The sequence below is a fragment of the Dufourea novaeangliae genome, unplaced genomic scaffold (assembly GCF_001272555.1).
Source record: "Dufourea novaeangliae isolate 0120121106 unplaced genomic scaffold, ASM127255v1 scaffold16, whole genome shotgun sequence".
In the NCBI taxonomy this organism is placed as follows: Eukaryota; Metazoa; Arthropoda; class Insecta; order Hymenoptera; family Halictidae; genus Dufourea; species Dufourea novaeangliae.
The window spans coordinates 2635670-2653059 of record NW_015373891.1 but is presented as its reverse complement, the minus strand read 5'-3'; the positions used below and the strand labels follow the sequence as shown (position 1 = coordinate 2653059).

At 43.2% G+C, this 17390-nt stretch overlaps 1 protein-coding gene across 1 annotated transcript in view; it reads left to right on the top strand.

Annotated features, from left to right (window-relative positions):
- Window positions 1–4301, top strand: part of LOC107187776 (insulin-like receptor) — a 78628-nt gene extending 74327 nt beyond the window's left edge. Inside the window, exons 8-11 of the mRNA XM_015575952.1 lie at window positions 1041–1576; window positions 2520–3012; window positions 3097–3341; window positions 3455–4301. Coding sequence (XP_015431438.1) covers window positions 1041–1576; window positions 2520–3012; window positions 3097–3341; window positions 3455–4115 — 1935 coding nt within the window. The 3' untranslated portion in view covers window positions 4116–4301. The remainder of the gene's footprint in view (window positions 1–1040; window positions 1577–2519; window positions 3013–3096; window positions 3342–3454) is intronic.
- Window positions 4302–17390: the final 13089 nt, after the last annotated feature.

The window sequence follows — 17390 nt, the reverse complement described above, 5'->3', positions numbered from 1 at the left end:
CTGAGACGCGACTTTAAGGGGTGAAACCACCCCTCGAAGTTTCGACCCGAAAGTTCTATCTCGAAAACCAGGGGAGATACATGGAAACTTCTAATGGACGAGGTTTGCGGTTTTTTGTGTAGGATAATATGGTGCTAACAAATTGTTCGATATATAATTTGTTTATAACAACAATATTTCGGATCGAAACTTCGAGGGGTGGTTTCACACCCCTTAAAGTCGCGTCTCAGCCGATGAAAAAAAATACGTATCCCTTATTTTTGACAGCTTAAGAGACATACGAAGTTTCATCAAAATCGGAGCGATAATTGTTCGGGACAGTAACGATATAGGGAGGTGCAGCGAGCATTATAAAAGCATAAATAGAAGCTTCCTTCGCGGAACTCGGTTCAGCTGGGGACTTGGAACCTAATTCAGTATTTCACAAAATTCTCCGTACTGACCTAAAAGGGAAACTAATTTAGAAGGGGCGGGTTCTTTGGACGCGACTGTCGTGGATACTCTTTGGCGATGGCCGACTTTTAGCTTCTCTGTATGGCTCGACTGTAATCCTTTAAAATATTACATTCAGAGAGATGGAATTCGTCTACAGTCTAGATGAGCTGGAGATCTACTTTTTAGAGCTGCATGGGGCTCGATCTTTCCCTCGTGGTTAATTTTTTGCTCGATAATTTAACTTTGAAGTAAAACGTCTCTGAAAGGCATAATTGAAAATGGTACTACTGACAGCTTCAGGTATCCTAAAAAATGTTTTCAGAATTTTGTTTATTTTTCAATAATTTTTTTAAAGACGACGAAGCTTTCAATGTTCATTTTTAACAATGAAAGTATAATCTATAATGTTCAAACTTCATCTCAGAATTTTTTGCGACTTAATTTAACAAATAGTTTTAAACAACAGCTGATTAATGATCGGCTTGGGTTAAATTGGGCCAGTGTGCGACAACTACATTTAAAAAACTGGTGAAACCGGAGGGTTAAAAGCTTGCGAAGGCTTACGAGTATTCCTATGGATCGTCAAAGAATTTTTGCTGTTCCAGTACGGGCCGAATGTGGTGTGCATTACGAGGCTGAACTTCACGAAGGAGGGAAAATCGTACGTGTTGAGGGACTTACCGGTCGGTAACTACTCGGTGAAGATCAGAGCGACCAGCCTGGCGGGCAACGGCGCTTATACGGAGGTGAAATACTTCTACATCCAGGAACGAAACATCCTCAGCACATTTTGGCTGGTCTTCTGGTTGCTGTTCTGCTTGCTGGTGCTGGCCACGTCGTTCGTGGTATACTACTTCTTGAAACGGAAGTTCATGGCCAACGTGGCGAACGCGACCCTGATCGCTACGGTGAATCCTGAGTACGTTAGCATGCCGTATGTGCTGGACGAATGGGAAGTGCCCAGGGAGAAGATCGTGATGACCAAGTGCCTAGGGAAGGGCTCGTTCGGTATGGTATTCGAGGGAAAAGCCAAGGACATCGTGAAGGACAAACCTGAGGTCCCGTGCGCCATCAAGACCGTGAACAAGAACGCCACCGATCGGGAGCGGATCGAGTTCCTTAACGAGGCGTCCGTTATGAAGTAAGCGAAATGTTTGGAGTCTGATTGGATTTGTAACCGAGCTGAGCTTTTCTTTTGATACGACGATGATCTAGGGAATGCTTTGAAATAGGGATGTCGGGGTGTAATATAAAACCGTGTCCTCCTTGCTAAAACAACAACGAGGACTCTTTGATGATGAAAAATCGTGTAGCCTCGAAACAAAACCCAACTGGTCCTCAGATTATGTTGCTTCGGTGTGAACAAAATGGTCCTATCAGTTGGTGTTTCTTGAAAATGTTTTGGACAGACACTTATTCGTTATGGGCATTGCTTAACCCCTTGCCTTGTAACATCGTGTCTGACTCGTGATGACGATACCATAATGGATTCAAGAAATAGAAATATTATTCATTTTCTTTTAGTCAACGTGAAATACTAGTTTGCTGATATTAATATTTCGCTTTTAGAGTAAATGTATTATTGATGGTGAAGACATTGTGGAGACTGCGGACATCAAGAAAATCATAGGGCAAGGGGTTAATGAAATAATTTCTTCCCTGGTTATTATTTAAAGGACAATTAATACCCGAAAGCCTGTTGACACTTTCGTGACTAAAATTTCACGGGACATTTAGACCCGGGAGCCAATAAATTAAATATGAAAACTACCGCTACAATAAGTGTAACGATATTTGCTTCTAAACTAATCATACTATTAATCATTTGTAATTAGTAAAAGGACATTAAATGTGCGTGTCGCCTACCGATTACAACGGTCAGAATCGTGTGTATTATGTAGGGCGCCTGAACACGCAATAAGCACCCAGTTTTTAATCCTGAAAGAGGCATCGTCATCATTTGCAAAAGTGTTAAATGGCTACCCGGGTAAAATAGTGTCAAAACAGGTCCTCGATAATCTCTGTTCAAGTAGATCCTTCCATCAGTTCTAATCGATGCCATAAACACACCCCTCTTCTCGCAGAGGTTTCGACTCGCACCACGTGGTCAAGCTGCTGGGTGTGGTGACGCGCGGTCAGCCGACTCTGGTGATCATGGAGTTGATGGGAAATGGAGATCTGAAGACCTACCTGAGAGGGCACAGGCCTGACGCAGCGGACGAACAGCACCCGCCGCCGAAGCTGGAGAGAATCATTCAGATGGCGATCGAGATCGCCGACGGTATGGCGTACTTGGCCACGAAGAAGTTCGTGCACAGAGATCTGGCCGCAAGGAACTGCATGGTCGCAAAAGACCTGACCGTGAAGGTGGGCGACTTCGGGATGACCAGGGATATATACGAGAGGGATTACTATCGGAAAGGAAGCAAAGGCCTGCTACCCGTCAGATGGATGGCGCCAGAAAGTCTACAGGACGGTGTGTTCAGTAGCTCATCCGACGTCTGGAGCTACGGTGTGGTACTATGGGAGATGGTCACATTCGCGTCGCAACCGTATCAAGGTTTATCGAACGATCAGGTATGCGCATAGTTGGATCTAGGATTAGAAGAATGAAATTCTCTATCAGACCGTTTTCTGACCGTGTTCTTTTGTTCGATCAAGGTTCTACGATACGTCATCGACAGAGGAGTGATGGAGCGGCCAGAGAATTGTCCAGAGTTGCTTTTCGACGTGATGAAGCGAACTTGGAAGTACAGTGCGAGTAGAAGGCCTTCGTTCTTGGACATCGTTACGACACTCCTGAATCACATCGACGTCGAAACCTTCCAGAAAGTCAGTTTCTATCACAGCAAGGAGGGGATCGAGGCTCGAAGTCAGAATAGGTCGAACTCTTCGCAAACTGACGAGTAAGTACTTATATATTACTACCGTGAACATTCGGTTGTGCAGTTGTTATCGGTTAACAGCTGAAGAAACGATCCTCTAACGTTTCATAAAATTCTGCGTTATTAATTTCCAGGCACTTAGAACTTTCGACTCTGCAAGACCTGCAAGAGGAGGAGGTGGAGGGCGACGAGGACTCCCCGTTGCGGCAAGATTTCGGCGACTTCGAGAGCTTCGAGCCAAGCAGCATCAAGAACAGCTTCAGCCCTCACTATAGAATGGACTCGTACGGGGAGAACTCGAAGACGACCAACATGAACAGCCACAACATGAACTCCTCGAATGTGCCGTTGAAGGCGGGTTTCGACGACTTCGACGGTGTTTCAGCGGGCTCGATAGCCTCCGGAAAAGACACATTGAATCTGCCATTCGTAGAGGACAGCCTGAAGTCGGTAAAGAGCTCGCCGTTCATGAACGCGAAGAGCTCGTCCCGAAGCAACATCAGCCAGCTGTCCGTGGACAACAAGTCCATAAGCCCGAGGAACGCTGGCAAGAGGAGCTACCTGAACAGCCCTAACTCGTCCAAGATTGCGAATCCAGACTACGAAAATGGCAGCCCAGAAATCCTGTCGGCCGCTGAGAAGAAGGAGACGGTGCCGTTGCGGGTGGACTTCCCGTCCATGGACGCAATCGGCATCGACCACGAGATCGAGAAGAAGGACACGATACCGATCACGGATTACGTGAACAAGCCAGAGACCCTGAACAACGGTTATATCGGTGGCACGACGACGTAGTCTTAACGCGTTCGCGGCTCGAGTTCGCCGCGATCGATACTCCACGACTCGAGACACCCTGGACGACCGATCATAAAGGGATTACCAAATATATCGAGCATCGGAGCGTAAGCTCCCGAACGCGAAGAACGAGCGGCGAATGCGTTAAACGGCGGAACCAAACATTCGGGAGAGTCTCCGACAAGCGGACCGTGTTCAGGATATTCGATAAATCGAGCGTGAGGGGGCAGTGTCTGTGCGATAGCTAGCGAGCTACGAAACGCTCCCCGCAACAGAAAACGTTCCAAGAGCCCTGACGCCGCGTCCACGCTCGAGTGACGCGTTAGACAAAAAAAAGTGCGCTTCGGACTAGAAGGAGATATACTAACTCGTAAGTTGTATTTTAAGCCTTTAAGACGCGATTGGCCACCGCGTGGCCCTACCTGGATATATTTGGTCGATTAATCCTCCGACGGATCGCTTATCTAGCCGGGTAATAACAGCCGCGAACGTCCCCTCGATATTTGTCTCCGCGCGTGGCCTATCCCCTCCCGGCTTCACCGGGTCACCGGAAGTTTTAACCGGGCCCGCGACCCCGTTACAGCAGACACTGCCTTTTTAAACGAGTGGGAGGAAATTTCGTGGCGTTCTCCGACCGTTATCGAGAACGACCAGCTGAAAAAACGGCGACGCAGCAACGCCATTGCTGATCCGCCGAGAATTGGCCCCGCCGAACGAACACGACCAGCCGAATTTTTTCGGCTGCGAACCGTAATCGTATCAGAGAGATTTACAATTATACTATATTCGTTGTACATGTGGACGCGGGGTGACCTTTAATTGACGCCACTGACGCGATCGCATCTACATGTTCAAGGGACGAAGCGCTGGTTCACATGAAAGGTGTTTCTGATCGTGGATAATGATGTTAAGGATTATTCAAGCTCACCAAACATTTTGCTGACAAATGACCTATACGTAATCTATTTTTAAGCGTTAACAGAGAACATTGTATTCTTGTTGTTGTAGAGTTTCCGTTCGTGTGCTCGGACCACACGAACTTGACCTAGAGCTCGACCTTGACAATCGCGTCGGTGGTTACGCAAGAGAATCACCCGGAGAAATGTGTATGTGTACATACATGTGAATATGTTGCGTGTTCCGTGAATTCGACGATCCAGAGACATGCTTTCTGTGTTCGTTCGAACGACAAGAGACCGCCGCCGCCGCCGGCTTATTTCCTTTCGTTAGCGCGGCGATATCAAAGCGGCAGTCGGGCCCGCCACCAAGGCTACACGATTTTATATTTTCCAAGGAATACACGAGGTAACGCGCGCTTGGCTGCCGCTTCCCGCGGTTTTCGGCTTCTTCGGAAGACGGAATATATCCGGAGACCGACTATTCGAGGCTGATTCCTGTAGGATCTTCAAAGTTTTAAGAGTACTGATCTATTAGAGTTATTGCCCTCTCCACCTCCATTGCAGAATTTGAGCTTCGGTTCTTTACTTTCTCTACGTCGATTCCACGTACAGGAAATGATCGATGAGTGTTCGAAGGCTCCTCGGCACTTAGTGTTCAAATGTCCCCACCACTGGGCGCTTGACTGGTTCCACGGAGGAGCACCCAGTGAATGAAATAACGTCTGAACACTCACAAGGGAAGACCCCAACTGTCCAAAATTGGATTTGAAAAATTATAGTATACATGTGAAATATTAGGGGTAGACACTCGATAATTTGAAAGTAACAAACAATTAAAATTACGCATCTTCCAGATGTACTGTGAATACAAGTCAAATTTAATCAAAGTAATTGTTAGCTGGTAAATCGGAGGTCCTGGGATCGATTCCCGTTCACCGAAATATTTTTCTTTGACTTCGCCAACGTAACTTAAATAACTTTGACTTACATTCATGGTATATCTTGAAGGTTCGTATTTTCAATTGTTTATAGATTTAAAATCATCGCGCATCTACACCTAATATTTCACATATATCATTAAAAACCTGGATTCCATTATCTTACAAAATCTTAAAAAAACCTTGTCAGTACCGTGGAGTCTTCGAACGCTAATCAATGATTTCCTGTACATAGGAACGATTCACTCGTCAACGATAGGTGTCCCAGCTGAAGGCTCAGGGTACTTCACACCGCGAACGTTCCCTCCGAATCGTGTGCAATAAGAGATACGATTGCCCCAATTGGTGCTAAACGTGGACGGAAACGGATTCGACGACCGGGGGCACACGGCTTCTTCCGCTGGTGTGTATGTATGTACAAGGGAAACGGAATATCTGAAACATTCGGAAGCACAACCCCCCCCCCCCCCCCCCCCTAAAGAAAATACACACTTCCGAGTAGAGAGAACGTAGACTGTCGTTTCTAAGCTCGAGGTCGAGAATCGCGACACCGATATCGACGGGGAGGATGATCCCCTCGGAGATGATTCGGTTCGACGATTCTCGAGCCAGCACGTGGTCGCGTCGGGAGCTAGCGTTTCGGGTACACAAGGAGAGAACACCACGACGCCACACACCACGAGCCCAGCAACACGCGATACACAAGTTGAGTCTAGACACGTAAAACGAGCCTCTAACACAAAGACTGATTAGCTAATCCCGTTTTATTAACGCCCGTATTCGCTGAGTAAGTTTAACGTTATCGAACGAAATGGTAGAAGTTCCATACATATATGTACATACATGTTATATATACGTGTATAAAGTGTATACGTATATATGTATCTACATTTTTTTTTTCTCATCTCTCCGCGAAGGCCATCCTCATTTCTTGTCTCTCCACACTTTTCTCGTGCAACGGCGTAGATCGCGGCGCTTTCTTTCTGTTCTTCTCGCGACCCTTCGAGCGCACGGCCGCGGGCGAAGAGGGTGTGTACACGTATGGAAGAACGGGGAAACGGAATCCCCATTTGTGGCGCTGAGCCCTTTATATCGTGAGTTAAGGTCCATTTATACAGTACGATTCTTTTGTTGTCTTATTGGAAAAGCATGTCGACTGCTTTGTCGTTTCAGAGCCATCACCCTGAACGTATTAACGGTAACTACCTCTGTTATACACATAATCTACTCAGCAGGAGTAGCTAGCAATGACACATTTAGAGTCACCGCTCTTAAACGGCCTATAGACTAATTGAACATAAGTTGCTTCCACTGTTTGAAAGAAGATTCGTAACGTTTGTGAAAAATCTATCGATCTATCTTTGCAACTATCTGCAACACACTTTTATTTACTTACATTCTTTTGGATAGTACCAGGACAATTCTACGACCACCCTGCAGCCAGTCAACAAAAGTATTCTTTAATTTCTTTCAAATGCAACAATGTATACTGCCAAGGTCATCCCAAGATTATCGCAAGTTAATCGAAGGCTCGTCCAGTGCTTGGTCCCCTCTAGTGTAAATGGACCTTTACCAGTTCAACAGCCACGAATTATTCGTGGGAACGGGCTCAGCAGTCGGCAACGATCTGGTTACTCGTGCTGAACAATTAATTCAACAGCGAAAACTGAAACGCATTTTTCCGCCGGCCTCCGCGGACGCGCGCACGTTACGAAAATGGAAACTGGAATTTCATTCATCGGTGTTCGCTCGCCGTTTTCACCCCTCCAGGGATCACGGCCTGTGCGGTTGTCGTAAGCGCGCTGTTGGCTCGCGAAAGTCCTCGAACGTGGTCGAAAAAGAAACTAAAGTTTACAGGATTTTTATACGGGATATTACGTTAGGATTCATAAAGTTAGGACACCTGCTTTATGTCTGACGAAAGGGTGATTTTTCGTACAGATTGCAGCTTATCCGCCATTTTTGTTACTTAATGGTATGCAGACTGGACCAATAACTTTGACCACTTAGAAACAGTCTACAGTTTTCGTTATTTTTAAAGGTATGAACAATTTTATTTGGAAAATTTCTATGATACCGAGGGGGTTGTAACACGCCAGTAATAATTTTTTTTTTTTATTTGACTTAAGCCACAGAGCCCCAAAATCAGACGCCACGATGTTAAATGACATGCTGTATTATTTTATCCCAACGATCTTACAGTGCAAGGTTGACGTTAAATAAATGTGTAAGAGGACAATTCTTACGTCGAAAGCCTTCGACGACGTAAGAATCATTGTTTTGCTCTTTCATTTAATGGCAAATGACCTTGTACTGTATATCATTGAAATGGTCTGAACATCCGCTGTTTTACTAAAAATAACAAACAATATACTGTATTGTTTAAAACAAATAGAAGTGACCTTAAAATCTCAGAAACCCCACGAACTACAACAAAAATTATTACCAGCATGCTACGGCCTCCTCAGTACCGTACTACTTTAGAATGATATTTAAACGTGTGTGTTCTACAGAATACTATTTTTTTCGTATGTCTAAAAATAACGGAAATATTTCAGGTGATCAAAGTTATTAGTCCACTCTGTGTAGTGTTTAAATTACATTTATTCAGAACCATCGATAATTTCATTATGTATTTTCAAGTTTATTTCACATTTAATATCTGTCCCAATACTTACGGTCGAGAATGTAGATTAATGAATTCGCTTCACGAATAGACAAACTTCCGACAGAAATAGGCTCTATATTCCAGGAGTCGACCTGATCTATTTTAATCCCTCTCGAAAGTAGAATGGATCGTTAATCCTTGGTGAAAAGCGTGGCGCTAACTGCATCTTCAACTTCTATCGATAGGACCTACACAGACAATACGCCATTGATCACGGTATCGGCTAACAAGGGTCGAACTGTCCAACTTCGATTTTAATAGGGTTTTGTAAAATAATAGTATACAGGTTTCTCATGATATATGTGAAATATTAGGTCTAGATACTCGATAATTTTAAAGACATAAACAATTCAAAATACGAACCTTCAAGATATACCATGAATGTAAGTCAAAGTTATCGAAGTCACGTTAAAAGAAAAATATTTCGGTGAACGGGAATCGATCCCAGGACCTCCGATTCACCATCCAAACAACCTTATTACTTCGATTAAATTTAACTTGTATTCAAGTCCATCTGAAAGGTACGTAACTTTAATTGTTTATTACTTTAAAATTATCGAGTGCCTATATCTAACACTTCAAATATAGCATTAGGAAGCTGTATATTGTCAATTTACGAAACCTCATTAAAAAGGAAATTGGACAGTTGGTGTCCTTCCCTAATAAGATCTTTCGACAATTTTCGCGAGCCATCGTGCGCCTCTGCTAGGCCGAGCATTATAACGAGATTCGAGCACCAGTGACCTAACCACACGGTTTCGTCGTTCATCGAAGACGAATCGCGTCTCTTCTCGATTCCGCGGTGAATCGCGACGACGCGTAAGAATCGGATTATCCTAGGATACGAAGTCTCTACAGAACCTTCTTCGTCGAGCAAAAGTGCCAAGCTAGAGGATTATCGATCGCGATTCGATCGTGGATCGAGAAGACCATGAAGAGGGACTTATCAGTTGAGGAGTTCAGTGAAAAAGGGGCAACATTGTTTTTTTACAACTAACAATTATTTAACAATTTATTCTTTTTTTTTTTTGTACCATCAATAAACTCTAATCTTATTTTTCTTGAAAGTAATTTTCCGGTAAATTTACAGTATTCTGGCGTATGCCCCTCTTCCACTAAGCCTTTCGATTCTCAAAACCGATCGCCCGCGAGTACTTATCGTTTTTGACTACGGCCAAGCTTTTTTATTTGTCCCTCGCAGCTCTCACAGTCTCGCTTAGCGTTAAGTTTAACCCCCTCGCTCCCCGTCAAGCCTCGAGAGGTGATATTCGAGGCTTCAAGGGGACGAGACAACCTTCGTTCCACGTTTTAACTCGCAAAGGGATGAATGGAACGCGTGCTGGCTCACAAAATGGACGCCGGCCGCGTGGCCAATTGTTGTATTATAAAACAATGTGAAGCCTCGCTCGTATTCTGAAGTATTTAGTGTAACGCGGATAAAACAGTTAACGCTTAGACCGTATGCATACATTGTACACGCGTGTGCACAGGGTGATCTTGCGATTCCATTTGGCCCATCAGTTTTCTGAACTTAGAAAGTCATGGCAGTAGTAGCATCAATGATATTCGGATGAATATTAAAATTCCTTTCATTAAAAATAATCGAACTCTAAGCTATCAAGTGAAACTTAACTGGGTGTTGAAAGCAATTCGATAAAATTTCGAGCCAATACCAGGAAATAAGGAAAGTATCGCTTCCTAGCTATCGTTGCTGACAACGCAGTACCAATAGCATCCAAATTCCCTTATTTTCCGAAAATTTATTCACTCATAACTAGACTGCGGATTTTACGCAATTATAGCCTATATAATTCTGTAAAATACAGTAAAAAACAAAACTTTTATCACATCCAATCAGTTTTCTAATTTATTCCGAACCTAAGATGATAGTTAAGAAAAGAAACAAATTCCTATATTTGCTCTTCTCAGTATGGATTGCTTTAAAAAATACTATTTTGCATAAAAATCTGCAGTCTACTCATAACCAACACTGAGACTTTTGTCTGGTCAGGTTATAATGGTTCGCCTTGGAGTATAAAAATGATTAATAATTTCCAAGGAAAAACAATACGTTCCCGTTTGTCGGAATTTTCCCGTCGATTATATCAAACACGATCGGTTCTATCCTCGTTCCGGGAACAGCCTGTGCACAGGTGTAGGGGCCCCGTATGCGTAAGGCAACGTACGATTAACCAGAAACATGTTTCCTACGAAGCGACGAGTTCTCTCTATCTATATCATACAAAGTGGCTCGTGGCTATAAGAAGTTTCTTAGGCCTATATAGTTTTGAGATCGTGTAATATATACATATACACATACATACATGTATGTGTATATGAAGGACCGAAGAATCTGGTATTAAGGAGATACGCGTAAAAGTAACAAGAACGACTGTATGTGTTTGCGCGCGTGTGTGCTAGAGTGTAGATGTGTGTATATTCGAGTGTCGAGAAAATGTCGCGCATCTGTGTGTGTACGGACGAGTGCGTGTGTGTGGGTTACGGCGCGAAACCGATGCCTGGCGAGCGCAGCGAGACCAGGAATTTCAACGGAAGAGACAGGCTCGTCGGGCCGACATCGATATATCCTAGATCTTTGTCGATCGTTAACTTACGAATTGACGCGCACGATTCGGTTGTCAGAGAGAAAATTCGTTCCGTGGCGCATCGATACTCAGAAAAACATTCGAAATTATCTTCGAACCGTTAAGCTGCGATTCCACTTGTGAAAAAACACGAAACTCTTGAAAGTTCTTTTCCCTTATTAAGGGGATTCGACACGAGGTTAACCCATTCGAGACGCCTTTCTAGCGCTTTAAGAGTGTTAACTAAATTTTAAATTGACCTTAGTGAGTGTCACCAAGTGTATACGCGGCTTTATCTGACGGTGAAGTTTCCTCGGTTCGCCACGGATCGCAGCGGCCTTCGTGAGAGGCACGATCTTTCGGCGAAAACTCATTCCTCGATTCCACTGGACACCTATTTCGCCTGTTGAGAATTCCTCCTAAAAATCAGGACGCGTCGAATATAATGCTTCGGTCATCTTCGGAAAAAGGGACCGCAAGAACGACGCGTGTCATTTCGTTCCGATGTGCAAGTTTCTTCGTTCCGTAGACAGAACTTGGTACTTTTTTCTAAGTTTTTTTCTTTGTTTTTCTTTTTTTTTTTTTGTAAACGGTTTAGACGTAGTAAGGCGACTCGTCCTGTTTCCTCGTCCTCTCCCACACGACTTTTCGTTTCCGGGATCGATTAGCATGTAGGCGCGTCTTTGCCCAGCGAAGTACGCGGTAGATAATTTAAGGTACGATTATACGTCGAGGATTGTCCTCTTGTTCCTATTTCGTGTCGTTTCTCTTTGTTTTAGTCTCTTTTTTTTTTTACCGTAGAAAACCTGCAATTTACGTACGATTTAGTTATAGGGCGTGACACGAACAGACAGACACACACACACACGAGTAACCTAAGATTTATTCCTCGCGAACGAACATTTTTGCGTTTCTAGGTTAGAACGATATACGCGCGCGCGTGGTTCGCAAAACCTGAACTCTCCCCCGTCTGGAATCACGCGCGGATCACGAACAATTCGTTCGAATTTCTCCTATTTCTCCGACACTTTAACCCCGTTTGCTTTTTTTTTTTTCTTTCGTTTCGGGGTCTATTCTCGCGCTCGAGATACTGCCTCCTCGGTTCTCTCTGTCCAGGAAAGAAAAAAAGGAAAAACAAGCGATTTCTCTGACGACTGCTCAATTACTGGATTGCTCAAGCCTCGTGTCCGATCTGTGTGTGTAGGATAGCGCGAAGAAAAAAAAATCGATCGGGAACAAAGTGTCGTCAGAAGCTCTTCGTGTATCGAGATTTCGGGATAGTCGTGTCCACGAGATGGACCACCGCGGTGCACAAAAAGAAAGAAAGAAAAGAACGACAGAAGACAGTGTGACGACAAAGTGGATTTCAAACGAGGATAGGAAACCCCCAGCTGCGTTTCCCTGTCCGACGGTAGTCTCTCTCCATCCATCTTTCTCTCATTCGTCGTTTAAACTCGTATCGTTCCCAAACTCGTTCCATTCTCGACATGGACGGATCGCGCCTCCCTCCGCCGTGACAATTTTTCCTTTCGCATTCACTGATTCCACCGCGTGACAAGTGCACGTCCACGCCGCAATAGACGGCGGGGGAATCATCGAATGCGACTTCCTTCGGAGAAACAAAGAAATGAAGGGAAAAAAAAAACGAAAATAAGAAACCACTAATTTTTATAGGGATCTTGTAGCGAAAGTTTTTCTACGCTGAACGTGTATTTTGCATAAGAGGACAAGCAAGAGTCGAGAGATATTTTAAAAAACAAAAAAAAAAAAACACTATCACGGTATTGTTATATCCGACTGTTAGAATTATCGTAATTCTTAGTATTGTTACGTTAAGCCCCGACATCGAGAAGCGAAGCTTCGACGGACGCAAGCCTGTTTCCCCTCCTACCAAACTTTTTACCCCCCCCCCTCCCTCCCACTCCTCGTCGTCCCGATCCGTTGGTCCATGGCGAACGCGGGAATTTTTGTTTTTTTTTTCTCCTTCCTGCCGCGATCCACACCGACGGATCGATCGATCGATCGCCGTTCGTTTGACGGAATTTCCCGTCGTTCCTTTCGCGCGCAGCGCAGCGCACGCGCGAATGATTCTTGTCGATTGTGTGCTCCATGTACAGACACACGTGTCACAGACGGCAGGAATTATTCGTACGCGTCGCGTGCCCGTCTGCCCCATTCGCGCCGGTGGTAACGGTACGCGATGGTGACCATTGACTTGTACGTAAGACGGGTGAGAACGTTTTTCCTATTATTTATTTTTTTTTTTTGTATATATACATTATTGTCGTATTTATTTGTCAATAAAGAGCTTGCGAAACGCGAACTCGAGAGAATTTTCATCGACGACCTCCGCCCCCTCCCCCTTCTTTCCGCACATCCCAGACGCGACGAACACTCGAACGAAGGATGAGGGTTCTATTACAGTGGACTCTAACTATATTGCCACTGAATATATTGCCACGCAAGGCACTTCCCCTTCACACGTACTTTGCGTTACTTTTGCGCAGCCGCTGAGCCCGAGGCTACGACGATGGAACTTCTGAACTCATTGCCATTTTAATCCCCTATAGCCACGACCATGGCAATATAGTTAGAGGCCATTGTATACAGGGTGGTCCACGCAATTGTTTCAGGTCATAATTCCGTTATTGATGCATTTATGAAAAAATGCCAAAGGAAAAAGGTAAATTGAACAAAGAGCACTACATCTGTAGGCCTTTAGATTTTTTTTAAGTGCAACAGTGCATGTGCAATTAACAATTGTATCATTTCTTTAAACGGAAATGCATATTGTTTGTTGCACAGATCGCTTCCTCTGCTTATTCTGCGTAAAAAATTATTAGGGTACCATGGCAGAAAAATTATTAGTTCTCGAGATATTTTCAACAAATATCTTTATTGAAGACGATGCTCAAAATAAAAAAAATAACTAGAACGCTTCCCCCTGATCATCTTCTCAGCGCCCACGTTGAGAACCTATGATACGGACCAGAGTTGGGCAGAAATTTATTCGAATAAAACGTAGTAAAAAGCAGCAGTATCTAAGATTTAAACAGTTAATGAGATTAAATAATTGTTCGACAAATGTCGATTCATTCATAAAGAAGTATTATTTTATTATAAAAATTGAAATTTCCACGTTTAAACAATTAAAAATGACGAAATACATTTTTTTATTTTTTATTCGTTATTCGAAACTTTTTATCTAGATAATTAGTTTGTCCATCTCTGATACAGACCATTCGATCGGTACAGTGTTCGATCGCATCCATCCCAGTCAGCTCATCACGACCAATCTCAAGGACAGTTAGTCATGTAATTTGTAGAACTGTCGGAACATGTAATATTCATACAGTGTTTTCCAAGTGCAACGAATATCCACTGCCAAAAATCACTACGAAGCAATCCCCCAATAAAGAAAGCCATTCGGTTATCACAGCTGTGTTTCGTGTCTAGCGAGTAATTATTTCGAACGAACAATTATCCTACAGTTCATGGCTTTGCGAATTTTCCAGCTGTTGTCACGGGTGCATTGTCAGAAGTGTCATTAGCCTCTTTCGACGCTTTCCACGAACCCGCGCGTCTCGCGTGATTATCTTCGCCACAATACCGAGCGCCATTTCCACGCAACAGTCCTTGGTCCGTCCCACCGAGCGGCGATGAAAACTCCTTTTCAGGACAACACGCCGAACGACCGTGTGGAACGATAAACCGCGACACACGCCTTGTTTCGCAACGTTCTGTCGATTATCCCGGACGACCTGGCCTCTCGCGATCGGCCAGCGGTGAAATGAAAATTGCAACTTTCCTGGGAAACAAGGAACGACGGAACGTAATTGGAAGCCTCGGGTTGCCCCCGTATTCGAACTTGGAAAGCGTGGTAGGATCGTTCAGAATTTATCGAGGGGAATTCTTCTATGGTCGCGAGTCGCTTTCACTGTCGTTCTCGCCGCGACGAAAGGAAAGCTTGGTTACAAGTACGTCCCGATCGCGAGAATCACCCTGTACATACAGTGGGTGAAAAATGTATTTAAAATAAAACCTTTTTTTTTTTTTAAATTGGTCCAAGTGATTTGAGCTTTTTTTGTGAAGTTGGGAAGATTAGTTTACTAAATGATGTGTAAATAAAGTTTGAAAAGTTGCACTTGGTTGGAATCGAAACTAGTTAAAGTAGCCCAAAATGTCTAATATTTATGAAACATCGCATTTTTTTCGTATGAGCCAGGTGTCCTAATACTTACAAACCACTCTAAAAAATTTTAATCCTTATGTATTGTGATTAAAATGAAAACAAACCACTTTCTTTCTAAGGAATATAATCTATCCTTTCTTGGAGAAACATTATTTCTCACCACGACTTCAGACATTAAAGTGAACTCTTGCTATATTGCTGAGGCCGGGGTTATAGGAGAGTAAAATTCTCGGAAGTGGCCATGTATCGAGAGTCCTCTCCAACTAAGTTCTGCGTATGAAACGTAGTGGGAGAATGAATTTGGGTGTGTGAAAGTAAATGTGGAAGGGGAATATCTCACGCGGCAATATATAAAGAGTCCACTATATTTGGTTTGTTTTTATTTTAACGAAAGTACATAAGAATTGAAAATTTTAGGATGGTTTTATAGTTATGCCACGCAGTGTAATGCCTATACTGTGGTTAATGGCATTAAAAGAACGTGTCGTCGTACTAGTGCTAACAGCAATCGACCTGTTTCCTTCAACATTACTTCTTGTCTTTAAATATCCCGCCTTACGCTTATCCATCGACGAAAGACTGAAACACGAATCTCGTGACTAGAACAAAGAACCGTGTCGCGAACGATCGCCGCGTAATAAATTGTAATGTGCAACTCGATTGCAGAAAATCAGAATAGCCCGGTAGAACGATGAAAAAAAATGATCGATCGACAAGATCTTCTTCTGCTAGTAATCCCACGACCTCGTCCACGACACTGTTAACTCTAATCTTACTATTACGGTTATATGAGACGTTATGCTGTACGCAAAACGGAGACAGAGTTTTATTTACCAAATACGAGTTTTTTAATAAAAAGCTTTTTTGTGAAGGAGACTACAGTTGCTGTTCTCTGATTCTCCTATTTTTCTTACTTTGTAAGCTTCTATTTTTGCGTATGTTCTAACTGACAGTCATCGTAGCGTTCGCGTAAATTGCATTATTTAAGTGTCTGAATGTTATTCTCATTGGTCAGACTTCGTGTATTTTTGATACATATCTAATGGAAGTGTCATCCACTTGTTTCTCTTACGTCAAGATTTTTAACTTTGAACTGTATATACCGAGTGTCCCAGCTTGAAGGTGGACCTTAAATGGTTTCAAAAGAGGAATGGGGTGAGAAAAATATTTTTTCAAGATTATCGGTATTTTTTGCAGAAGAACTTATATTTTTTTATATTGTATCTTGTAGCAGATGAAGAAATGCATTCGAGCATGTTTGACTTGTGACCTTCAGATGACCTCGAACAGCAAAGAAGTGATCGATTTGTAAGAAACTGCCAATTCATTTTGAGCATTTGTAACATAAAACAGTAAGTTCACATACTATCGTAATACCGTTTTCTTAGTATGTGATCACCTATTTGGTGTTCAAAGTCATCTGAAGGTCATAACTTCTTCCGAATTCCAAGCAGAAATGCGATAAAAGACTTGACCCAGTGATATGGATCATTCTGTACACTACAGTAATATTTTAATACTCAGAACAGAAGTTCTCGGAAGCAGAATCACCTTAAACATTTCAAAACGTTTGAGGACTACTGTCAAGGTTAACTAAACACAGAATAAGGTGTTACATAATCCCCTAATGCTATGATACATTTTGTAGACCATTAATCCCAAACCATAAACGAACCTCCGTTTATAGCCCACTTGGTTTCACTACCTCCTTAAGCGATTGCGATCGAGTATACCTGCTGACTTAAAGGATGAGTATTAGATACTGCTTGAGCACTGATAAAACAAAGATAATCCCCCAATGGCTTTCAAGAGTCAATCGATACTATTATCACTTGCGGCTACTACTGAATTTTCCAAATTGAAAGCATACACGAATGTAAAGAATATATAATAAAATTACAAGTCTCGCGTAGTTTAACCTTTCCTAACACAACGTAACTGTGGCGGCTTCCCGCGAAGTGATTATTTGGACGTAACGCCACTACAGGTGACC